The following is a 27,748-nucleotide window of genomic DNA, read 5'->3' as shown; positions in this document are numbered from 1 at the left end:
AGTAAATCTCAAGTAGCACTCCCAGACCTCATTCTGCCTCACTCTGACTAAATGCTTTGTATTTGCATTTAAAAAATTTTATTTGATTGCTTTTACCATAAGACACAAGGAAAGTGGGGAAAAAAACCTACCAAACTGCAACTCCCCATAAGTAAAATGTATTCTTGAAGCAGCAATATTACCAATTTCTTTCCTTTCTCTCTCAGGACTATCAAAGAAAACGTAAACATTGCTAAAAACTGTGTTCAGTAATTTATACAGCCTTGCTTTATGTTAAAGATGGAGAATCTTTTTTTTTTGCATAGGCTTTGTATAGGCTTTCTCTCTGTGTCGGTCTGAGAGGATCACAAGGAAACAAATTCTAGCAATTGTCAATAGTATGTCCCCAGAGTTACTACTGTAACTTTCTCTTCAAGAAAGACGAAGTTCAGAAGTTTCTCTTCTCTGTCTTCCCGGAAAGAAATAGATGCATATAATCTAAGGCACAAGAACCTTAAATCCAGCCCTTCTGGTCACTGTCTTTAAACACCGTGGTTGATCAGCATCTTCAAAGCCATCTTGCACACCCCAGGCAAGCTGGATTTATGTTTACATTTACATCATGATTGATGGTAGGGCTGTTGTTTCTAGAATTTCTGGACTCATTGTAACTAGTCTTCTGGAACAGATCTGTAAACAAACACTGGGTGTATCTGTACGACAGAGTTAGGAAATCCTAGATCAATGTGCTAGCTGCAGAAATTCTGCCTGGACAAAGTCTGGAACAGAGAAAAGTGACACGAGAAAGTTCAGTTATAAAAATAGCTTTAACACAAGGCAAGTAAACACAGTTGTACTGTGGCCCTGAGGATTTGTATGAACACCTGTCAAAAATATGTCATCATTTCAGGCAAATTTTCTGCTTCAAAACATTTTTCTCCTCTAACTTGTGGATTCTTCCTGTATTATCCCCCATACAAACACAGCAGATGTCATAAGTTGCTTAGGATTCTCTTCTTAACAGCTTTGATCAAGTCACAGGCTGATGATAATTTACCAGTTGTTATGTCTTTAATGCTTTTTAGAAGAATATCCGCTTATTTCAGAACGCCCATGGCCAGCAAACTAAGGTAGGATGTGATATAGAGACTAGAAAAAGTGGTTATGGATGGCTGAGATAAAAACAAAGCTTACTTCCATTCCTTTTTTAACAGTCATGATAACTCAGCATCTCCTTAATTCTACAACATAAGTAGCATCTGCAATACTATGATGACAAAAATATAATATGGAATTTTGCAATATGGACACACAGAGGAGGAGATGTTCAGCTCTTTTGAATTAAATTTTTCACATCTATCTGTGCTGTTGTGATTTCATTAAGAGTAAATGCCATTATCTAATTGTTAAATGCAGACACAAAAGGTTGTGGAATACCTTTTCTACTTTACTCACTATTTGTGAAACCAATACCTTACCTATTGTGGTTCTTCTTTTCTCTTGTTTGATCACAGCTTAATCAGATGACTCTTGTGTTCATGATTCACTGGAATTTAAGAATTTGGATTTTTTTTTTAAATCACCAAACATGTCAGTTATGTTATCTAACTTTAGCTATTGAACAGCTAAGTTTCAAAACTAAACCGACAGTTTAGGCTCTGATCAACCAGTAAAGAGAAGCTCTGGAGTACCATTCAGCACTGTCCCTGCTCTGTGCCACAAAGAACAGCAGTGGTTGCAAAGCACATCCACATTAGTATATGACACTTATACGCATATATCAGATCTTTTTAGTAGAGTCATGGATGTGTCTTGAAGTAACTTGTAGACCTGGACTTGTTCCTGCACACAGGCTTCAAACTCATCACCATTTCATTCTATTCTCTTTCAATTCTTAAGTCACCATACTCACTGCTGCTATATTTTATGAGTACTCACTATCTTTTAATAACCAAATGAAAGGAAAAGTGATTGTTCTGTCTCCTAAAACTCTTCATCTGATCAGAACAGATTTATATGGGATATTTTAAAGGTAGAATCACGTGAATGGTTGATGGGCATTTCTGGAAAGCATCAGATGGAGAGAATTTCATTATAATCCTCGACATTTTAATCCTACATAATTATCCTGTAAAAATTAGAAGGTATTTAACACAGTTGCAAGACTAGGGGGCATAAGAAAAAAAAAGGGGTTTTTTTATGTACTGGTCATGTAGTGGTTTTCAAGATATATTATGATGTGAACCTGAGGGTTTGAAGGACAGCAATGCATGGTAAAGAGAAATAGTGTGGAGAGGAATTGAAATTACAGTAGAAGATAAAATATTTCAAAATATCACATCAATCATCGCTAACAGAATACAGGAAAAGTAATCTATGTATTCTTATTTATGATATTATTGAAAAACTAGGAGCTCAGATCCATGGCAAAGATATTTTAAAATTCAGACATTACTCTATTTCCACCTCATGCCTTTCCCAAAATAAACATATGCTATAGATATATAATGAAATATTTTCTCATATGAAATTGAAAGGAAAAAGAATTGCTTCCTATAATTTTTTGAAAACATTTTTATTTCTATATTTTATTTAAACCTGTGAAGAATTCCCAACAAATTCAACAGCACTGTCCCAAATAATAAACCACTGAACATTGACTCCTATAATATCTTCCAAGTCTAAATGTAAAATTATAGCTCATATTTTCTTCAAATTCAAACTGTACAAACCCATAGTAATGTCTACTGGAGTCACCAGGGACCCTTTAGAATTTTTATTTCATTTTAGATTAATGAGAAGTTTAATGATGGTATTTCTGAAATCAAGTAAGGTTTTTGTCTTGGTAGTGCTAAGATTTACCCATAGTATTCAGCAGATTTTTTTCCCAAAACCGAGGAGAAATCTTATCTTTCAACTCAATTGAAACTCAAATCAAGTTGCTCATAGGAGCTGAATGTGAACAGGGTTATAGTAAACAAGGAAACTGTATTCCCGTAAAAGTCTGATGAGACCAAAATAAAAATGGATTATAATGCTTATAAGATTCAACAGTTACGAATATGACATTAAACTCATATTAATGATAAAGGTACTTCTGCAATTGCTCCATTTTTTAAAAAGCTGTGGATCATTTGAAAAGATGAAAAATGTGCATATATCAGCTCTCATAGTGGATTTTATGAGTTTCCTAGAACAGTCACACAATCTTATTCTTTCACCTACTCACTCTGATATATTTTATTTCCTTCTCACAGAAGTCACAGAGGAGAAATAAGTATAGATATAGATATGTGTTTATTTCACATGTAAAATTCATGCTTTGCTTGTAAGTTATGCAAGGAAAATAGACTTCATTAAACAGAACTACAAGTTGTTCACGAATACAAATTTGTAATATGGGAGTACTTTCCTTTGAAATCATTAAATCTGCACAGCTAAGGTAACTTTATCTCCTTGAAAAATTCCACTTATTATCTCATACTGATGAAGACATCAGTGAGTTGTTTAAAATATGTTTCCTAATGACCTAAACAACAAGTTTCCTCTGTGATTTCCATTTTATACAAATTTACTTGCTGCAGGAAACACATAAGCAAATTTCAAAAAATTAGTTAAATGCAATTTAAAGGAAATTTTCTAAAAACATGAATTTCAGAATAATCTCATAGCAGCTAAATGAGACAATTTTCATGGTTTACAACCTCTTTGCTCTTTCTCAGAAACATGACACTACCAAAAAAATTCTTTTTAGTAGTCCTATTCAGCAGAACCAGTTTTCTTCCATGACAGTAGAGTAAAAGCATTTTTGTCACAAATTTTACTGGAAGCAGGGCTGAAGGCCAAATAACTAACAACAGACAACAAGCAATAAGCACCCTTATGGTGCCAAATAAAGTGTATCTGCACATCTATTTTGCACTGTATCAACATGAAGTGTTTCTACTGTGGACCTATGTTGAAATTTTTGTCTGGTCAGAGTGACTGTTTTGCAACCAGCAACCATGACACAATTATATTAAGGAGTTAAGGAGTTAGCTCTTAAAGCTGAATGCAAAACAAAAGACAGAATCTCCAGGATGTCACTCAAGAAAGAGTATAAATTTGAATATCAAAGTGAAGCATGCAATTAGAAATAAACTATGAGAGCTATTGAATGGGAAAAAAAGAAACTAAGGTTGTTGTTTGTACTACATCTAATATATACAAATAGCTATTAAGTATAGCAAATTAAAATCTGTAGCTAAGGACATGAAAGGAATATCATAACTGGTGGGCTAAGACAAAGTTTTATTAGTGCATCAGAAACAAAAATATCTTTTTTATCCTTTGTATTTAGAATTGAACTTCTTGAAGTACTTCAGTCAGATAAGAATGGGAAGTTCTTTTAATCTTCTAACTGAAAGCATGTAAAATAACTTCTAATAGGAAGGAAACTTTATAAATTAGAACTATACAAGCTGCAGAAAAGAGTCCTCAAACCAAACCTACAGGACACCAAAATTTGAAATCAATCATCAAGAAAATAATTTAGAGTTAAAAATTAGAAAGCTACCAAACTCTTATGGTGATAGAGAAAAAAGAAAGAGAACATATGATCTACACCCCTCATATGATCCACAAACATCTATAAAAAGAAAAATATATACATAATTGGGGAACTGAAGAAGAAGAGATCAACCGGTTTTGTTTAGTAAGGAAAAAGAAAACGATTTTTTGATTTCCATACGTGTATTTCTTCGGTGGGGGACAGTGTAAAGGATCATTTTACAAGAATAGAGAGCTATTGTAAGGACCATGTCTCAGAGATGAATACACACACACTCGCAATAAAGTACATTTTGTAATCAGTGCAGTGAACTTATAATATATAACTTATAATGATTGTCTCTGTCTGGTATATTCAATACATTCCATATGGGAGTATATGTTGGCTTTGTGAAGGTAATTATGCTAATAGGCTCAATGAAATTCAGTGCTATGTGACATGCAGGACAGAAAACTAGAGAAATATTCTGACATCCAAATACCAGTCTGGGAATTTTCTGAATCTCTATAAAGTACTAGGATTTGGAACATCTTGTCTGCAAGTTTGAGTACGACTCCAGTAACTCACAAGTGGAAGTTAGCAAATCATGGCAGTCATTCATAGCAGTTTTGAATTTGAATCTATATTATGAAGTACTTTTCCCCCTCCGTCTGTACCAAAAAGCACAGTTGGGCTAAAAAGAAAGTTTTATGAGTGCAAACACTATTTAATCAATTTCTTCCCCGAGTATGAATGTAAATGACCCAGTTTCCACATAGACCTGTGTGGAACAGCAAGCTACAGTGAAAAGCCCTTTTGCTCCCACAAGCAAGCATGTAATGCTATGAGCCAGAAACAGTAGGGCCATTAATGCATTCTTCTTACACAACCAGTTTTACAACTTGAAGAATATTGTAATAAAATAGGTCTCCAAACCTTGGTCACTTTAATTCACCCAAGAAAGTGTGGTATTGAAATCTCCCACCTAGATGGACATTATCACTGAACCATCTTCTGAACTGAAGTTTCATTGCAGGAAAATTGGGATGTGTTGGAATTTCCTAAATTCAGCCAGGTTTTGAAGTTGTTATTTTCTTTGGCCTACTGAGGGGAAGTGTTCAGAAGTAAAGCATAAAGTGCTAAAGAAATTCTAGAGAGAGCATTTTAAGTGATTTACTTGATCTCAATAAAAATTTAGTCTCCCTTGTGGATGAAATAGACACATCTCATGTAACAAGCCATTTATTAAGGATTCCCTATAGAAAACTCAGGTATATTAACCATTATATGAATCTTAATTGTGGTTATATTTTATTGCTACTTAGATTATTAAGTGTTTAAACTACCAGATAACAGAATCTATGGAAGAGTACTAATAGTAATTTTGCTTAATATTTCAGCCCTGTTCCAACAATCTCTTGGAGGAAAGTTAATGGTCATAATCCAAGTAAAGCCCGCCTGAGAAAATCCCAAGCTGTGCTTGAAATACCTAATGTGCAGCTAGAGGACGCGGGAATGTACGAATGTAAAGCTGAAAATTCTCGTGGAAGAAATGTCTTCAGAGGACAACTACAAGTGTACAGTAAGTATAACTGCACATAATATTATGCAGCATTGCTTTGTCCACACTACATATGAAGCATTCCAAGGTCCAGTAGAAACAAGATACCTTGATATCAGGTATCAATATACCAAAAATAGTATTGAATTAAGCTATGTATTTTTATTCCTTAGTATTGCATTAAAGCCTGAAATATATAAATAACATTGATTCCTTTAAAGAACCGACTTACATAAAAATTCATATTTGATGACTATGGATTTTTTTTAGAATATAGCTATAATTTTAAATGTCTGTTTCTTTTACTCCTGATATAATAATGATATGTAACCTAAACATGATGCATCTGTGAGAAAACAATGTTAGAAATGCCTTAGGATTTTTATCACACTTTTATTAACATTTCAGCTCTGTTATGTTTGGGTGTTGAGTTTTGTCAAGTTCATTACATAGGGATCAGAGCTGGAGAAGTGTTTCTTTTTTGTAGAAAATTCTCAATGTAGGCATGCACAATTTCCAAAAGTTTTGATTTCAGAAAGTGCTAATAATTTTTTCTCTCAGATTGATCTTTCTAAAAATTTTTTGAGTGAGCATAAAAAAAAAATGTCATGCATCACATTGAAAAGGAAAAAAAAACAAAACCAAAATTAAAAATATTTAATAAACCCCATGAATTTTATATAATATTGTTGTTACACCCTAGAATATAGAAACAAAAGCCTGCATAAGACATACCACGAATACTTAAAAGTCAAAGTTTTGCATATATCAAATGTAAGCTTGAGTCTCACCTACTTCTTTTCAGCTAAAGCTGTACTAATTTCTATCATTCCACGAATGCTACAACCTTAAACACTTAACAGGAATAATCTTCTTCAGGAGATCGTGCAACAAATCTTTCAGATTAAATTGTTTTCTGTCCTCGGATGTCACAGGCAGTGGAATTCCAATCACTGAAGTTTAGATAGGTCCTCAAGCTAATAGATATCTCTAAGAAGGAGTTTCTCCCGTTAAACAATTTTATTTCTCTTTTCTTGATTTCAGCCCATGGCTCCTAATGCTTTCTCCCCATCACTAACTATACTGCTTTCTCTGTCTTTGCTACACACTTTCATCAGATAACTGTAGACTGGCATCGTATATTTAGTTTATTTTCCACACATGTCAATATTTCCAGGTCCATAATCTATTTTTCTGTCTCTTCCAGCTTTCTAATGTCTTTATCTTAGCTCTCTTGATTTTAGTGAGTATCAGTATATCTCTGGATGATGTTTCTTTTCTTGCTTTTCATTCTCACCCCTCTAGAGCCCAGGGCAGGTTTTTGTCTTCAATTTCTTGTTGTATATGCTGGAAAAATCATGTGGTGGTTAAGATGATAGTTTGCACATTTCATTTCAGACTTGTCATCTAAACTGCACTTGCAGCAAAGTTTTTATAAGACTTTTACTGAAAACAGCAGTCAAAGCCCAGGGCCTACTCTGAGCCTCCTACTGTGGCAATACACCAGTGATATTTCTTTGGTATTACAAATTCTTACTATAATTCACTTCCATGAAAGTATAGCACCTCCTGCAACAAACCTGAGGGCCAGGGACATTTAGCAGCTGGTCTTTTTCTACAACAGTTCTTAAAATGTCTGAAATAAAAAAAAAATCATCTGAGTGATAAGGTGTATCCCAGTTCATACATTTCCATCTGTTTTCTAGAGCTGTGGAAGTACTAGATGCCAAAGCAGCTCATAAAGGTCTTAAAATTATCTCTGCTTCTCTTCTTCAGAGTTAAAGGAATATAAAAGATCCCCTTCAAGAGAGAAATAAAGATGCTGTAAAATGAAATTATTTCTACAAGATCACTGTGCAGATCTGTGCTCTACACAACTCTTCCTCTCTCATTAGGTTTTTGCTTTAAGCAGAAATAAAGGTGGTACTCAAACACATGGAATACATTTTCAGTGTCAGTTTTGTTCTACTTTTCCAGAGAGAAATATGAAATTTCACGGTTTTCTAAATTGTATTTTTAGTGTCACTGCCTTTATGAATAGGCCAATTTTTACTAATTGGTATTTTCTGCAATAATAGTAGAACAACTTCTTTAACATTAGGAGACGGGAGTCCACTTCAGATTGCCTTGTTCCTCTGATTAAGAGACATGAGACTAATATGTTATCAAGTTTCACCTATCTGCATTAGAAGGGAACGAGGTCAGAGCAGGTTACAGAGGGCTTCCAGATGGAGAACACTGGCAGTGACCTCCAGTAGATCAGGACAAGAAGTACAAACTTTTACTAGACCCTGAGAGTGCCTTTCCTTGGCCTTGACATAAAATACTCCCCATAAAGCCATTCACAGTCTCCAATGCTCCTGTAGACAGCATTAGCTTCTCACTGGCCTACAAAGCCAGTGGTAGGCTGGTATAAAAGGATTTGGTATATCCTGGCTGGTATATCCTGGTATAAAAGGATTTGTGTGAGAAGGTTTTTAGCAGCACATAGTTTAGCCAAGTGTTAATTTACAAAATTCTCACCTTCCTTTCCTAACAGGTGATTTGGCAGAATTTGGGGGATTATTTGAATTGGCATTTCCTGCTGTACCTTTTGTTCATAACAACAGTAACGTGAACTATTTACCTTTCAGCTCACTGTCTTTTCACTAACATCTTATTCGTCCAGGTGACAACAGTTATTTTGGCTCAGAAATTCAGATGTAGGCAGTTATTCCTTACCAGAGGTTTCTTGTAAAATTTCAGAGCAGTCTGTAGGACCAGCTGTGTTGTACTGCAGTCTCACAATTTGCATATCTCTGTAGGAACTCACTCACTGTCTGTTTGAATCTTCTTCATTTTGTCAGTTGCATCTGATCTGGGTCACCACAGAGTATTTTGGAGAAAGCCCAGGACACCCAGTCTACCTGTCTAGTCACATTTAATCACAAACTAGTGATTTTTCATTTCTCACCTGATGCTGCAATCCAGATATACCATAACTGCCTGATACAGCTGACACTTCAAATGTTGTTCAGAAAGCAGTGTTTTGGATGCTGACAATTTCATATTATTGTAGTCTCAGCACTTAGCAGAAATTCAGCTGTAGGCATTAAAAACATAATTTTTAAAATGCCAGAAATCCTCATATGCATTGAAATCTATTTTGGGAGGTGTGATTTTCCCCCAAGTGATCTGCTCATTTGGTAAGTTTCCATGAAATTTTATTCAAGCTCAAATCGATTAACAGAGGAGAGTACAAAAATTAAAATGTGGGTGGATAATTTTGCCATTAACCTTTTTGTCCCTCCACAAATGCTGACTAACAGCATTTCCCCAATAGTAAGCACTAGACTGTGCAACTTCTTCTCCACTCTCACTCTGAGCCTCTTTGCTTTTCTTCCGTGTTACCTATTCACCAGTGCCAGGCTCAGCAGGGGGTGGCGATGTGAAGCAGATTAGAAAACCACTTTTTTGGCTGTTTTTCTTTTGGTTGGATCAATTCCCTCACCCTGCTCACAGCAGTGCCCCACAACCAGCATATGAGACTTGCCATAGCAAGTTCCACAGGAGTGGAACAAGCAGCTGAGAGCAGGAAGATTCTGTAATGCAGTGTAACAGACCATACTGATTTTAAAAAACATTTTATTACTTCCTTATAAAAACTGTATGGGAAAAAAAAAAAGTCCACTACAGGTTAGACCCATACAGTAAAACTAGCTAGAGAAGAGGGTTTTTGGTTCAAAATTGTACATTCATTTTAAATGTGCTGTCTTGTCTTTCTCATTTATCTTTCTCACTATTCTTCTCCTACTTTACTCTTTCCAATTATTCTCATATACAGGAAAATAATTTTTTCACTCCAAACTCCATACTCATTCACATTTTAGGACATTATTTAAAGTCATTTCTCTATGCATAATTTTGTCCTTAACTTTTTCTCAGTCAAAAAGTTGCTTAAAAATTTGAGAAAGTAGTTTGAATTTTCTGTACTTTAATTTCATTTTGCACAGAGGATACAAAAATTGGCCTGTAAGCTTCCAGATTTATTGCCAATTTATGTTTGTAAAATATTTTGACATCCTTGAATAAACAGGTGCAGAAATGCAGCATAAAATAAATCAAGGATTGGACAGTGATTTTAAAATCTCAGAAGCACTGTATAAAGCTCTGGCACAATACCCATAAAGACTACTGAGCAATAAAACACATCCTTTTCTTCTTACAGTTACCACAAAACTCGTCACTGGACAGATAAAAACCAGGCAGACACCTGTTTTTCCGCCGGATGAATGTTGCATTTTTAAGAAGGAAAAAAGGACTTGTTACTTTTGAAATCTGTTCAAATGCTTCTTAGAATTTATATTTTGTAATTAAAATAAAGTCTGATCATAGAATGAAGTTTTCTTTGCATGCATGTGTATCATGGTGATATTACCACATTTTTGCTAAAAAAACCCAAACCTAGTACCTTGAATCAAAGGTTGCACATCCAGTTAAATGTTTCAATTTTTAAAGTATTAACAAGATTTTAGAGTAAGTGTTATGATTTGATAGAGTCACTCTTGCTAATGAGTAGAGAGGGAATTCTGTGTGAAAAAGTAAGGAGTACACAGAGAGAGAAACAGAAGCCAAAACCTGATGAAAGTATTTCCCTTAATCATGCATTTAACTCTATTCCAGCTATGTCTACCTATTGTTTCGCTACCTTCTTCTCAGAAGGGTGGGAATCTGAGCCATTGCCTTCACTGATGGCAAGTTCAACAGCTTGAAAAATATTACTCCAAAGGCCATTTAGGCTATGAGGAGAAAATTTAGGGTAAAAATACCCCAATTAAAGAGAAAAGGATTGTTCTTACCAATCAGTCATATCACTGTGGTTTGCAAGTTTGTCTTTTTGAAAGAAAACCTGTACCATGACTGTGTTACCAAGACAGACAAAGAGAAAGGGTAGGGAATGGCAGTTCTGAAGAGGACACCCCTGCAGCCAGGCTTGGGGAGACAATTTTGTTTTGGTGTAAAAATGTTCATCTTCTAATTCTGGATGCTCTCGTTCATGATGAGCTCAAATTCAACTAAGAAAAATGGAACTAGATATGCTTTGGATCAAAGAGTAGAATTCACAGAACAGCATAATAATAAAAATAATTAAATATAAATAAAATCAGTTTAGTACCTCTTTGAAACTGCATGATTTTATGGTACCACTGGCTGTCTTTTATGACTTTTTAGTTACACATTAACTGCCTCATCTTCCAGAATCATATTAATGTACTCGTTTTCAAAGGAAACAATTGCTTCTCAGCGTGATTCCTTCATGCATACTTTAGCACTCAAAAAGAGAACAACAACATTGACTATACAATGCAATTGAATTATATTTTTAGGACAATTAGTAGATACCAAATAAGCAGGGACTCATGCAAGGTATTTCTTTCTGAGGATTTTTGTGGGACCCTTTTTTATGACTTAACAAAAAAGTGATTCAGCACAGTGAAGCAAATGTGGAGAATTTCATGCATTGCCTTGACTGTAATAAGAAGAATAAGGATGCAGAGGTTTTTAGTTTTCATTTTGGGAGTGAGGTTGAGTCAATCTCTCTTTTTCCTCTACCAAAAAGGAAATGAGCAATTCTTCTTCTGATATGTTTCCAGCTTCTGACAACTGTCTGGTCAGGGACTCTTGACACAGATTATTCCTTGCTTAGGAATGATAGACACCTCACTCACTTTCTTTATCATCCATGCACGAGATGTAAGCTACAAGCACTTAGTCACCTGTCATGCCTTTTCCTATCTTCTCACATCTTTGATTGGTGGCCTGTCAAATGCCAGCTAGATTCAAAGATTTATTTTTAAACTTGATTCTCATGTTTAAGTGCATCATCAATTATCTGTCGTTTGAAGTGGAGTCTTTGTTGTGACAGATCTGGACTTCTATTCATACCAAGCAGAAGAATTTTACATCCCTCTTGTAATGAAGACCTTTTAGCTACTTATTCTTTGCAATTTGGAAAAAAACCTCAAACAATGGCAATAAAAAAAACAACTGAACAAAACCAATAGAACATTTATTATCATTATGTTAATTAATTTCATCTATCATCATCTGTACCACACAAAATTATATGGCTACAATGTCAAAACCCAAAAGCTGGCTTTTAAGTACACATTTTTATTCTGCATATGAATGCTCAGTTCCTCACTGAATCATATAATGTTTTCCAAATTATAAATCCTACGTATAACTATCTGATTGACTGCTGCATTAAAGATCTACTTCTCTGTAGAAAGTATTCCTCACTTTTTAGTGGATTATTTAATGAAATTTAGGTACTACCGGTCACATGTACACCTATCAACTATCTGCCTTTAAAAAAAAGACTGTTTTGAGATTGACATACTGTGTAATTTATGTTCCTGATGAATGGTGGAAATCTCATGGGTTCTGTGCTTAAAAACATTAAAAGCATTTTCTCCCTTGAAACATGAACTTAAGACACTTCAACAAAAATATGCGCAAGTACCTTACCAAATTCTCAGTTATTTCTAGCTGAATAAACAATGATTTCCTAGTAAAATGAGAAAGCTACATGAAAGAGTCTATGACAATTAACCCTTTTACTACAATATGAATAGCTTAGTTCTTGTAAACTACTAAATGTTCTATTGTGACTACCAAATATTTGTCTTAAATTCAGGAATAATGAATGTGTTAATATGCAGTCCTGCAATTTAATCCATTAGACATTATTAAATTGGGCAGATTTCTATTCATGGTCATTACTGGTGCCGTTACCGCATTTCCCTTAAAGTTATGGCTAACTTTATTACTGTCTCTTTCAGTTTGAGCTGTTTGTTTAAACACGTTTTTTTTTGAGAGTAAGATAAGTTTAGTAAAGGCCAGTAATTTAAACTTTTTAATTGATTAGGTCTTCGCACATCAGCTAGAGACTTACCAGTTTGTATGCTTTGACTCTAACGCGGCATTTTTTTCTTTTAGCCTACCCACACTGGGTGGAGAAACTTAATGATACACAATTAGACAGTGGAGATCAGCTCCGATGGGAATGTAAAGCCACTGGAAAGCCAAGGCCCACATATCGTTGGTTGAAAAATGGAGTTCCTCTCTGGCCACAGGTACACTTGAACACTGGCAACAAGGAGTCACCAGTATGTCATATGCTTCTCCTTTCATTCTGATAAAGTCAGTTAAAGAAAGTACTGAAAAGTACTGTTTTCTGTGTTAGTTTCTTAGGTGTTAGTATGCAGTACAAACGGGTTTCCTATACATGTCCCCTGTGAACCATCTCAAGCAATGTAAAACTTCATTCATCAGTAGTAATTGTCTGTAGTTCAGAAATATTTGGAAGACAGGATCTACTGAGCTATGTCTGTACTATAGTGTACATCTAAACAATCTCCAATATGATTTTTTTTTTGTTTAGATAGTGGTATCATGTTATTTGTATCTATTTTTCTTTCTGTATAAAAAGATGGTAAAAACTCAGCTGTATTTGCTGAAACAGATTTCTTCATATTTCTCTCAATGTTGCTATGTTTACTCTCTCAATGTTACTATATTTAAAAAAAAATATTCATGCTCTTCAAATCACTAGCAGACTAATATAAAAAATAAAATGACTATTACATTTTCAACTCCATTTATTCTCTGCAAGTTACAGAACTTGCTGTCAAGACCATTAAAATGGTCCATGTAAGACTCCTAGAATGTAAAATATTTAACTACAGTCAACTGATATATTATTTCACTTTATTCTTTTTCTCTCACTGAATCATCAAAGTGTCAGCCCACATCATGTGGGTTTTTGTCTAACACCTTTCCATTTTTATAGTCTCAAATTATTTAGAGTAAAGAGTTGTGTAAATTTATTTAATCTGTTTCTGCAGATTAAAATAAAGCTGTTCAATTCTGTGAAAAAATGTCTCCATTTGCAAATCAATTCACAGAATGGATTTATGAATATAAAAGATGTAATGTCTTTCTTTTCAGCCAATGTCACTTCTATCTGTGAACATCCACCAATTATGCAAACAATGAGAAAGGAAACATAAACACAGTTTTCTTTTGAAGCTGTGAGGTATTGAAAATAAGGTTACATGGCTTTACTTTACCCATTTCTGTCTTTTTAGATGGAGCTATTAGTCCTGAAATTGAAGCAATTTAAATATCTCTATTTTTTAGCGCTCTGATTTTCCAAACCATTAGTTTCACCATGCTCTGAAATTTCAAATTAAATTTCACTTTGAACTGGGTGGGGGCTTACAACAACAGAGAGAATTTTTATCACAGTTTCCTCTGCATTTCCAAACAACTTATTCTTTATTGATTTTAACCTACAACAAACGTTATAACGAAACCTAGAATTGTTTTATAGCAGTTCAAATTATTCATAATAGAGCTTCATGAAGGACACATTTCTAAAAGGAGCTATTAATGCTTCTGCTCTTCCAGCTGTGGTAATTATTTTCTACTAGTGGACCTCTGAAATAAGAAATTTACATTAATAATGAATGTGATTAGACCCTTTCATTCTTACTCATGCAAACAATCTTTCATATTTACTTATATGAAAATAATGCCATGGCTGAAATCAAACATTTACTAGAGATGTAAAGATCATCAGATATGTTACACCCACAACTGACTTCTTGCTTTATTAAAGTTCCCAGGACGCTTTTAAAAAGTATGTAAGGCTAATAACAAACAAACAAGCAAACAGACAAAAGAAAACTTTGGAGATATTGAACTAATGCTGAAAAATATTTACCTTTAAATATTTTTTGACTTTTTATTCTTATATTGCCTTACATTACAAGGAAAAAAGTAAACCCAAGGAAATTTGCTACTTAGTTTTATCTTAGGTCTTTTTTTGGCCCTTTGTCTTAAATTAAGAGCACAGCAATTTTCCTTCCAGTGCCTTTTTGCTTTTATAGAATGATTTTTAAAACTTTTTTTTAAATTCTATTACAGAGCAGGATTGAGATGGTTAATGGTGTTCTGATGATCCACAGTGTGAATCTCTCAGATGCTGGAATGTATCAGTGCTTAGCAGAAAATAAGTATGGCACCATTTATGCCAGTGCTGAGCTGAAAATTTTAGGTGAGTATGGAAAAACAACAGACTGTTTCTTTTTCCTGCTTTGATAATTACATTTTTTCTTAGACTGTTATGGTAAAGAGCAGCTTCTGCCAGTCCAAATAGCAGATCAGATAAAAGTGGTTCCTTTTTATTCTTATTACTTATATGTGGGTCCTTTGTTGCCCCAGAGAGCATAGGGCCTTCTGTTAGCTGAAAATTATCTTCAGTAAATAACTTACTCAGTACATTTTGTACTATTTCTCATATAATACTATTTCAGTTCAAATAAATGGAAAAATATCCTTTACTCTCTCAAACATATGTTCAGGAGATGAAACTTAGAGAAAGTAAATATATTTAATCACTATTAAAATTAAACTAGTGCCTACGTTGGCCATTATTCAAAGGTAATTATGCATGATCTTAGTGTTAAAGCTATAAAAATTTCCCGTGAAGTTACCAAAACTGACTGAACACTACAAATTACATACTTGGGTGAATATAATAAAGAAATACACTACATAGTGTTACCTGGAAATACAGTAAAAATGTCATTATTCAAAAGGCAAAGTAGGCAATTAATGAGGAAAAACTTGAAGCATGTCTTTTCAACACTCTAGTTTTTCTTAAAGCAAACTCTGGTAACACACAGTGGGACAATAATTCCATGGGATTAAGTGAGACAGAATTGTAATAGTCTTATCATCTTTATTAGAGTATGATGTAGTTGGAAGACAGGTGTCTGTCAAAATAATTCAATGTTCATGTCGGAGGTTAGAGGTCTCTGCACTGCTCAAATCTGGCAAATTTCAAAACCTACACCTCAGAACCATTCCTGTAAACTCCCAGTCAAATGAATAAGAAAGCTGAAGTTACTGAAATAATGTACTAGGCTTCAGCTAAGATTTGGTTCTTTTGGCAAATAACCTGTCTAATACATCTCCACTATTTTCTTGCTGTCCGACATTAGAATTTCACCGATAAGTCTTAAAAATATGTCTTTATAACCATAAAGTGAAAAACCAAGGTCAGTGATTGCTCCCTTTCCATCAATTGGTCATTTGTGATTCAGTTAGCAAAGAGATCTCTATGGGTTACAATGTTCTTTTGTTCTGTTTTTTATATCTGCTATAAGCTAGATATACCTACTATGTCCGGTAATTACACACTTTCTTTCATGTTCTTTAATATCAGAAATAACCACTGTATATTACTACAGTAAGATTTAGCCTTTCATTTTGTCCCTTGTGAAATTGTACCCCTGTTAAATTTTAACAATAATATTGTATTAAAGAAGAAGTTATGTTTAATTTTCTACCTTACTAAAGGGACAAAAATAGAATAAATTGTCCATATAAATATCTCTGGTATGAGAATTAACCAAAATAATGGTAGGAAATTCCTACATATTTGAGGCAATGGAGTGTAATATGTTCCCGTAAGTGTAGCTGAGATAGAGGGCTTTTGTTTTGCAAAACTAATTTAAGAAAAAGAAAAAACAGTGAGATTACTTGAGAACAACTGTCCTTTCTTGGTATGAAATTACAGTAATTAGTGTCATTTTGTGATGCATTTATTAGTTTAGCTATTGTTTGTAAACAATGGGAATATTTGAAAAGTGAAATACTAAGATCAAGACCTGGTTAAATATCTTCTATTAAGAAGTTCTCACTTTTCGATTCCCATTATTCAGACAAATATAAAAAGAGAGAGCAATAAAATTTCTCTAACAATAAAACTTTTTGTAAGAATTAACTCCGGAGAGTACATTTTGAATAGTTGTGGAATTTAAACTTCTTTTCATTTTGAACCATTTACTTCTAACTGGTTTTTCATGAAATAGAAAAAAAATTGGAAAAAGTGTAGGTAAAACAACTGTATTATTTAACTCATAGAGCTGTTGGACTTCAAAAGCAAGCCAATCACAAGCATCTAATATGCTGATGTGAAAGACTTCTCATTAATCCATAATTGGATTAAGTTATAGACCTGCCATATAGTCCTGGCTGCTGATTTCAAATATTTTGTAAAATTTCATCTTTGGAATAACAATTTCCAAGAAACAGAGATTCTATCCCTAAGCACAAATCTATAATTCTCCCCTTCTATTAGAGCATAATGGAAGAGGAAGCTGTGATTTTTTTCTGTAGAGCTAACATACTTCTTTTTAACAGCTTCAGCTCCCACTTTCCCACAAAATCAAATGAGGAAAACAATAATTGTTACCAAAGGTCAAGAAGTTGTCATTGAGTGCAAGCCACAAGCCTCTCCAAAGCCAACCATCACCTGGAAGAAAGGAGACAAAGCATTAAGGGAGAGTAAGAGGTGAGAAGACTGTTCATTAAACTAAATATTTTGTTTGCATGTTGAATTCTGTGATGTGATATGAATGTGCAGCAAGTGACAAGAACATGCATATGTTAGCATGGATGTGACATAATTATTTTTTCAAGCTGATTTGTTTGACAGTAGTGACTTAATTGTTTCTGCAATATTGAAATGAAAAATCTTGACATTGTTCAGAGATGCAGACATGAAAAGGTGCTACTATTTTGGGAGGTTTTGTCTCTATTCTCTGTTATTAATTTCAAAAGTCTTTCATTCATACTGTAGAGATACTACAAATTTAGTGTATGAGAATACCAAAGGCATGGAGCCTGAAGTAGTCAGAACCACATAAAATATCGAATGTGCTTATTCATTTGAAATAATTTTAATAAGGCAGATTTGCAGGTTGATCACAATGGAAGTCTGTGTAAGAATAGTTTTAAAATGATTCAGAGAAGGAAAATGCAATTCCATTATAGGATTTAATTATACAAGTAATTTTTGTACTCAGCAGCACATCTGTTTAACAGAATATGTTTGATTAAATAAGTTCCATCCAGCCCTGTTCAGTAAAAGTAGTTTAAGCACTGCAGGTTAAATGCCAGATGTAATTGCACTTTACAAGATTGCTTATCTGTACACTAGAATAGTTTCGCCACTCTGCACATGGTCTTTAAGTACAAAGAGCAATCTTGTCCTCTTTCTGGTAATGCCTGTGAACGAACCACTTAAACTGACTTGTGTGGCATTAGTCAGGAAGATAAAAACAAGGCCCTTTTTGTTCATTTGTGCAATACTAATGAGAGCAGTAGAGCGCATCTGTCCTCATTAGCTGCAAAAGCAATTCTATTCAGGTGTTCTGTATTTTCATCTCATGTCATATATTTTGTTCTGAGAAGGAAAAATGGGTAAGTTCTCATACCATATTGACTTTCTGAAGAGGGGAGAGCAAAACAGCATTATATATAACATTTTACTGACAGATGTGAGTTGTATAGTTGTGCTGGTTTAAAGGTAAACCAGCAAGGGAAATGAACTCAACTCAAAGGAGAGATTATAAATCAGAATAACAATTTAATAAAATAATACAATAAATATGATTATACAGAGAAACAGTTGGTTTTAACCCACAAAACACAAATGTATAACCCAGCACCCTGGGGCACGAACAGAGTGGTGTTTGTTGGGCCCCCTGAGTCCAAAGTAAAAGGAGAGGGAAAAACCTGTTGGCGAGAGTGCTGTTGCAGTCTGGTCAAGAGTGGTGATTGCAGTCCGGTCAAGAGTTGTGGTTGCAGTCTGGTTGAAAAGTGGTGGTTGCAGTCCAGTTGACAGTGGTGGTCTCCAGTCTGGTTGAGAGCAGTGATCTGCAGTCTTCCTCTGGATCCCACGAGTAGTTAAAAAAGTCCCAAGACTGCAAAATTATATGTATCCTCCAGTTCAGGCAGGAATGCCCAGTACCTCCCTCAGGGCAGGGAGTTCCACAATGGGTGTGAGGACAGGAGCCTCCCGCAGGCCTCTTAACACCCAGTTTATAGCTTGAGGAGTCAGGCTCTATGGGCAGATGGTGTAAATGGTCTATTGATAACAGTTTCTGGGAAATGGCATGGAAGGCTATAGAATACACAGTTTTGGGTTGCACCCATACAGTGATGAACTGGTCCCAGCTGTTCTAACTAGGACAATAGTGTAAATTGACAATATGACAGCATGACATTACAAAGAAGCTGAAAATATCAAATATTGTGACACTGAAATCTCCATACTGTACCCACACCTTAACACTTTTCCCTGCATAATATTTTCCTCTCATCTTCACAAAACTCACTATGGTTTCTCTGATCACCACATGTAAATTACATTTTAATCCAAGACCAGTAAAGCCTTTTGGTAGCTACTTCATGTCAGTCCAAACATAGACTAACTCTGAGGTTAAAATCTTATAAAAACTAGCTCTGGAGCTACATTTTTGGTATTTGTATCTTTTGATACTTGCTTCTTTTGACAGAGGCTAGAACAGGAAATGATGAAACTAGGTTTGACTGTGACACAAACTTCCAACATCCCTATTCCTGCAGTAGGCAATCACAGTGGTGTTTTTTATTCATTACAAGTAGGTAAAAACTTTTTTTTCATTTTCTCTGAATTATATCAAAGAATTATGATTCTTTGTGTCATGCAGCTCTGGATATCACCTGGTCCAACCCCCCAGTCAGAGCAGTGTCAGCTAGAACAGGTTGCTCAAGGTCATATCTAGTCAGGTGTTTAGTATCTCCAAGGATGGAAATACTGTAGACTATCTGGGACATATGTTCCTATTACAGTTAATCACCCCTATGTTAAACAAAAAAAAAAAGAAGTCTGGCTCAGTCTACTTACTTCCTCCCTTCAGTTGTGTGTATCAATTGATCAGTATGTCAATCAGCTGGGACACTCTGACCCATAATAAATATGGCCGTATAATGAATTATTATCAATGCTTCTTCCATGGCACACAAAATTCTCCATTCAGACCTGTCCCAAACCTGCTTGCCCACCAAAATTAATAAATTGGAGATGTTACTTACCTATATAAAACCTACCCATTGTGTATTGTCACGTTGCAAAGTTACTTTCTGCTTGACATAGTCTTCATTTACCATGTGACTCACCTGAGGTCAATGGGACTGATTTGCAGCCATAGAGAAGCCTGTAGAAGCTGTACATTGAACAAAAAAGTACTAGATATCAATTGTAAGTGCTTTGACAGTCAGCATTTTAATATTACAAATAAAATTAGTGGATACTGAAAAAAGGAAGACATGGATATTTATGCAGCTATCAGATATTAAAAACATGGAGAAATATTAATGAGTAAATTCTATCTTTATAATCATGTGGATATAAAATTTCAAGCCATACACTGACCTATGAAGAACAAAAAAAAACCAAAAAAACAGTGCTTTTTAAGTGAGAATCATCATCCATACCTACTAAACTTAGAATAAAGCCGCTGGACTGGACAAAGCATTCAAGCTGCATGTAACAGTACCTGAGGGAGTAAATTGAGACTGCTGAAATTTTGCATTTACCTAAGTTTGTATCAATTTGTTTTCTTTCAGTTATGTTTTGCTAAAATTCAGCAGCTGTCAGAAGAGGTCAGAGAAAAGAAAGAGAAGAAAGAGATCTTTTATAGGGACATTAAATTCAAAATGCCAATATTAGGCAAAGACACAGGGAAGCCTGGTACTATTGGTTTTTACCTATCTTCAAGTTAATACTGAAATCTTTGACCTACAGAAGTAGTTGCTCTGTATGCCTAGATCTGTCACACTTTGCTATGCAATTAGTGGAAACACACAGAGCTTAAATCTAATCATTCAAAAACTTAGAAATGGACATATTTTTATAGTCTTCTAGTCTCTCAAACTCCTTCATTTTCAGTTTTGACAGGTTCTTATTACAGTTTTACTCTTCACTCTACTATATTTAAGGATCTGTCAATGTTTCTATTGTAAGCTCCTATTTTAATAGCTTTTTTTAATTACTATTGAAAAAGTCAAAAGAGGGAAAAGAAGGGCGTTTCAGAGCAGAAACAAAGAAAGAGTTCACAGGCAGACTTTGTATTCAATTTTATGAAGTGCTTTGATTAGTACATGTTGCGTTATACTTTTGAGTATGAACATGTATTTATGTGTAACATACGTATATATTACATGCTTTCTTCATAATCATGGTGGTAGCTTTCCAAAAGAATTTCAATTCCATCTAACTGTGGTATGCAACATTTGTTTAAATTGAAGATTGTGCACTGTGAAGGCAAAAGCATATGCAAAATGGATGGAAAATTACCCTGAAACATATTTTTCAGTTTGTCTACTGGTAACAAAGAAATATCTTTAGAATTAATCCAACTTTAGGAGCAAATTATTAACCAGTTTGAAGGTTTTATGCTGTGCCCCTCAGTTAAATATCCAAAGAAAATGGTCATTCATAAGTTTAATTTGTTTAAAAAATAATATTTCCCACAATAATTATGGGCTTATATTCAAGTAAATTATTATCTACAAGATCCTACATGACTTCTCTGAACTGAAATGTCACAGTCTTTCTTCCCAGGAATGGTATTCAGGACAATACGTTCTATTTTTTCTTCTTAATACAGTGCTTCATATACTCTGCTGACTCGTTTTAGGGAAATAAGACTTGATTCAAACTAGAAGCATATGTTTAGGTAATAGTGCATTGCATTGAAATATACATTATTTTAGAAAAACAGTTGCACCACATTTTAACAGTTTTCAATTTAAATTGGATTTATTTGTGTAAAAACAGATACACAGTTCCCTACAATAATCCCCACTGTCATCCAACTTCTTTGGCAGTGCAGTGCAAGTCTTGCATAATTGCATAATTACTCTGTAGTATCCATCAGGCACATGTGGGTGTTTTGGATCTCTTCAGGTACCAACAGACTAGACACAAATACTTGGGGACGTGAGTCCCACCCTGTATGATCTTGGTTTTTGGTACTTCCATACAATTGCATGTCTTGTTTTTTTCCTCAGATATGGAATTCTAAGTATTCCATATATATGTGTATGCATATATATATCTCATATAGCCCTATTGAAAAGAAGAAGCTGAAGAGCTCAATCATTTTAAGGTGTTAATAATGCAAGATATTTGATCTGCGTCTATACTTTGAGTATCTGCTTACATAACTCACCCAATTATCATTTGATGAAACAGTTTGTGAATTCTGATTTTAACTATGATTCATTTCTCTGCTGTTAAACAGCTGCCTATTTATGCACCATACAGGCAGAATATGACAAGTCGTCAGTGGCCTAAAGGTTTTTCTCTGCTTAAGGCTCTTCAGACTGTGACTTTCAGTGTAATTTGTCCTTAGAAGAAACTTCATCTAAAAATCTTGGGAACTTAAACACTTAAATTCATGCTAACAGCTGATCCACAGGCTCCCAAGTGGCAATTTAATGATCAAAAAGTAGTGAAGAGAGAAAATACTGAGGACATTAAGAAAGAGAAACTTCATGACAGAAACTCTAGTCTTCCTGAGAGAGTTCTACAAGTCACTTCTTTTCAATTTTTGCATAAATCATGGTCTAATTTAGCTGTGGCAGGCTCATAATGGGAATTAGAGAACTGGTTATAAAGTAGAAAAGGGAAATGATGATAACCTTGACTAAATAGTAAAAACAAACAGCAAGATCATCCCTTCACAAAAAAGAATCTTTTTCCAAAGCAGCATTGTTTTACTAATTGACCATATTACATGAGTTTTGACAACACAATGATTTTGGCCACATTCTTAAGCAACTCTCACACTTCACTCATGTTCTCTTGCAGAGAATATGATAAAGAAAACAGACAGAATCTTTGGGCATTATTACTGAATTAGTTACAAGATAAATAATGATTTCTGTCTGTCAATGACATGTCACCATATAGCAATAAACTGTTTAAAGTTCATAAGCACCAAGTCTATTTTCAAATTAGAAAGAAGTAGAATGTTAAAGAATAAATTCCCACGGCATTATGGGAAATTTGTGAAATTAACCCAGGTTATTTGGATTGAGAAATTTTGACAGAGTCTAGAATACAGGAAGGTACTTCAGCCATATCTTTTAATTTATAACACTTTAAAGGACAATCCTACATTTTAATTGATGCTCAATATTTTGTTAGATCTACTAGTCAGCATCCATGGTCTGTGTGGAGACTACAAAGATCTACACTTGGGCTGCAGAATTCATTTTGCACTAGAAAGCCTCCTTTCCAGGGAATATTCTTCTTTGTCTGTCATAAATCGAAATGAATTAGACTGGCTTTTCTATTGCATCAAGATTAGTAATCTTTGTAGCTATATTATGAAATTTATTATTAAACTTCAAAATTTAAAATGAATTTGTGATGCTTTTGGCATCTTCTCTCACATTATGTCCTGGTATTTCCCAGTCTGTCAATCTCAAAAATCAATGGTCTGTCAGTATTTCTGTGCTAATTGCTCCCAAGGAAGATGAATAAGTCTATGCATATTTTTCAAAAGTTAGACATGTTTTGCAGAAAATAAAATTGTATGCAAAAACTTAAAGTGATTCATTATCTAGAAAAAAGAGGTATGATGGAGACTGGCTTTCTAATGGGATTAGTAAAACGAAAAAAAGAATTAAATTAATCTAGAAAACAATGCTACAATTAATCCACAGAGTCATGATAAAAGATAATGACTCTCTCAAGTTAAATGATTTCTTCAATCCATAAATGACCATGAATCTACTATCCAATCAGCATTCTCAATGGTGTATTTCTAAGCAATACATGGCAATGGAACTATACATTATCCATCAAAAAGATACTTTAGGTAAGAACAAGAGATAACTGCCATGTTTGCACTTTTGCATATTTTTGAGTACTGTAAAACCTCAGTCATTGCAGTTGTCAAGGTTCAGATTTACTTCACTGTGAAAAAAATAGACACCATATTTCCTCATGAAAATTTTATGCATTTTTCTATATAAGGAAAGCCAAAGTATTCCTTTATTTAAGTAGTATGACAATTAGTAATACAAATCGCTATCATGCTGTTACTGATTACAGGTTACTTTCCTTGTCTTTATCAATCTTATGCTCTCGTTCGGGCAAGGGTTTAGTTTAAAAGAACCTTAAATTAAGTGTTTCTCCCTACTAAATCATAAAGAGAAGGCAAGATTTGAAAATATTTATGAAAACCCAAACCATTAGTGATCTATCACTGCTTGCAAATTGTAAATTCACTTACCACTGTGAAAGAAACTATTTCTAATATGATCTCATTATGTATAACACAAATTTTACCATGGCATATTACCAGTATCAGTGAAAGTCATATTACTCTGATGTTAGTGACTTCCACGGAAGTAGATTTTCTACATACATATCTGAAATTTCTGTATTTCTCATTTTCTTTTCAGTGGCCGCATACGGCTACTGTCCCTACAACAAATAAGTGAAAGTCAGAGGGAAAAGAATTGTAAACGTAATGCACACAGGGAGTTTAAAAATATACCAAGACTTCTGTTTAGTAGCCTTGAAAAAGAAAAAGCGTTCTAGTAAGAGAAAGCAATTGAAGCATTTGATATCTGTGAAGACTTCTAATGACCATTCCCCAACCTTGCCCTTCCCTTCCACTTTCCTCTTGCTAAATCCTTTTAACAAATAATTTCTACCATTTCTTTTTATTCAAATTTAACAAGTAAGATCTTCTAAGTTAATTAGTATGCTACTTTAATCAGATTGTTAAAATATATTTTGTAAAATTAGCACCACCTTTAATATTGGTAGCACTTCACTGGACCTAATATACTACTAGGCTTTTTTATTTCCCTTCCTACTGCCATCTCTGTACACTTTTTGTATTATGCTTATTGGTTATTATCTCTTTGCCTATGTTCACAGCAGACATAATCAGCCTAGAGGTGGGAAATGTATAATTTAAATTTTACCACAGTGTCATTAAACTAACTGTGCTGAAACTATTCAAACATACTTAAAGGATTAAAAATTTACAGTTTCTAGTTAAAAACTTAGGAAGACATATGAGAAAAGTGTGTTATTTTCATATGTGTGGCTTAAGATCACATTGCATAAAATCCCCTCATTACATGGTCTGAAAAAGTGATTATATGGTATTGCACCAATACAAAAAGGTGATATGGTGTGATGGGAGTATGGTTATGTCGGTATCACAACAGGCACATTCTGAAGCTGGTGTTTGATGTTGCTTCCTTAAGCTTTCCAGTTTACAAAAATCTCAAACCATTGAGCAGAAAGATCTTTCACTATCCCTTTTTTTGTTATTTTTGTAGGAATGACCTCTTTCAATGTTCTCAGATCTATGCATCACTGGTCCTTGGCAAGAACTACTACTGCTGTTCAAAGGAATCTCTCATACTGTTTAGTTTTTCATAACTGTTAATTAATCTTTTATTTTCATCCTTGTATTTTTGCAATTTCATATCCTTTTCTCTTTTATCCTCAAAATTTTCCTAACTATTCAGTATGTACAGCAGCTACATAACCCCAAGAACATCCTCTGGTGTAGTTCATTTGTCACTACTAGGCCAAGTGATATATGTATTTAGTGGTAATATATATATATCTTTAAAGAAACCCTTCTGCCCATGGAATATTAAGTCTTTATGGTTTTTATTTTAGTACTGAAAAGGTATTTTGTAGCTTGGCTGGAAAATTATCACAATCGAAACCTAATCAGTCTTTCTTTTTGTCTAGCAAATATCAAAAGACAGCTCTCACCTCACTAAAAATTGCCAAAATAGGTTACAGACTAGAAAAAGCCCAAATGAAACTACAAATAATCTTACTCTATCTTGATAATTTTTAATCCCTCCTATCTACAGAGATGAACATTTTTGTGGTTTAACCCTAGCTAGCAGCCAAGCCCTGCACAGTCTCTCACTCATTCCCCCACCTGTAGGATAGGGGAAAGAATCAGAAGAGTAAAACCCAGAAAATTTGTGAGTTGAGATGAAGAAAGTTTAACAGGGAAAGCAAATCCAAAACATAGGCCCATACTAGCCACTGTGAAGAAAATTAACTGTACTTCAACCAAAACCAGCACATCTGCAAATTTCTTGGACTCACTGACAACGTGTATTTTTTTGATATATTAACACACAACTTTGAAACACATTTACTTTTTGCGGGTCTTTTTTGTCAACAAAAATTTGTCAGCAGTTTTCCCAAAGTTTCCTTTTACAACTCTGGTAGTCTTTGCTGTGAATGGATCCTGATTCCCTTTACTAACAATCCGAAATCCAAATCATTCACAAAAAGGAAAAAAATTATTCAGGAGGAGGTAGTTAGTAAGGAGTTATTATTAAAAAAATCAGCTTTTATTTTCTTTTTCTTTCCTCTTTTTTTAATTGTTTTGTTATATTGCAGTGCTCCTGGAAAGCATGACTGTTTAAGAATAACTGAAATCGGATATGATTTCTAGAAACAGTCTAGTCAAACACTCCATTCAAAACAGGACCAACTGCATCATGTTTCTCAGGAGTTTGTCAAGGCCAGTCTTGAATATCTCCATGAATGGAGATTCTACAACCTCTCTGGTCAACTTATTCCAGTATTTGGACACCTTCACAGTATTTTTCTTTCTTTGTATATTGTCACATATTCTAATTTTTGTCTCTTATCTCTTATTCTCTGAGTCTTCAAGCCCAGCTCTGTCTTCTCAATACTCTCCAATAGATGGACATAGATAGAAAAAAAAAAAAAAGATGTATCCTTAACCTTCTTTTCTCCAGGCTGAAATAAAAAACCCTCCAAACATTTCCCAGCCTCTACTCATATGTTATGTGCTTTCACTCTGTTAACATCTTTGCATCTCTCTTCTGGGCTCACTCCACTATGTCACTGTAATTAGTGCCTCAGATACAATTCCAAAAGTCCCAAATAGAAGAATTGCCTCTCTCAACCTGTCAGCTGCATTTTTACTAATAAAGCTCAGAAGGTGGTTGACCTTTTTTACTGCTGGAGCTCATTGCTGACTCATGTTCAGCTTGGTGTCAGCCAAGACCCAAGGTCCATCTCTGCAGACCTGCTTTTAGCTAGTCATGTTGAGTCTATATTTCTGCACAGAGCTATTTTTTACAGATTTAGAACTTTATAAAGAATGTAAGACTTGTCTAAGTCACCTTCTCCACCTCTTGAGGTTCATCTGAGGAGCAACCCTTTTCTACAGCGTACCTATCACACTCTCAATGTCATATCATATGTGAACTTGCCATTGTACAGGACATTTATAGGACCAGTAAACAGCAGCAGCCCCTCTGTAAGAATATAATGGATGTCAACTAGTAGCCAGCCACCAGCTGAATTTTATATCAGTGATTAGAGACTTTTGAAACAGAGTGCAACCAGTTCATTCCTCACACACACACAAAGACTCTATTAGTGTCTACACAAGTGTTTGTTTCAGGATCAGCTGTCTTTGATCCCTTCTCTGAGGAATCTTCCTCCTCCTCAGCTGCTCCCAGGGAACTCTACCTGTCCTGAAATTGCAGATCTACAGGTGTAAATGACCTACGGGCCAAGATCTAGGAAGATTGCTATTGCCTGAAATCATGCTTTCAAATCTTTCCCATCTTGAGAGTTTCCATCCACTGTTCCTTTGGGTGCAGTGTCTAGCTGGCTCTCATTTCTTGTTTCACATAGTTTGGGCTTTTTTTTCTTCAGAGTCTCTGAGAAGACCCTGTCGATCACCTGCCTG

General features: G+C 34.6%; 1 protein-coding gene across 6 annotated transcripts in view; it reads left to right on the top strand.

Moving 5' to 3' along the window:
* CNTN5 (contactin 5) overlaps nucleotides 1-27,748 on the top strand; it is a 614,386-nt gene that overhangs the window by 487,006 nt on the left and 99,632 nt on the right. For 5 of the 6 annotated variants that reach the window (XM_032680305.1, XM_032680306.1, XM_032680307.1 and 2 more), the window contains 4 exons: nucleotides 5,908-6,089; nucleotides 13,050-13,219; nucleotides 15,042-15,171; nucleotides 17,325-17,475. In XM_032680305.1, the coding sequence (XP_032536196.1) occupies nucleotides 5,908-6,089; nucleotides 13,050-13,219; nucleotides 15,042-15,171; nucleotides 17,325-17,475 (633 nt within the window). The remainder of the gene's footprint in view (nucleotides 1-5,907; nucleotides 6,090-13,049; nucleotides 13,220-15,041; nucleotides 15,172-17,324; nucleotides 17,476-27,748) is intronic. The other variant, XM_032680308.1, reaches the window with a different exon arrangement.

Source organism: Chiroxiphia lanceolata, chromosome 2 (assembly GCF_009829145.1).
Source record: "Chiroxiphia lanceolata isolate bChiLan1 chromosome 2, bChiLan1.pri, whole genome shotgun sequence".
Classification (NCBI taxonomy): Eukaryota; Metazoa; Chordata; class Aves; order Passeriformes; family Pipridae; genus Chiroxiphia; species Chiroxiphia lanceolata.
Note: the sequence above shows the minus strand (reverse complement) of the source record. Positions and strands in the feature narration are given on the sequence as shown.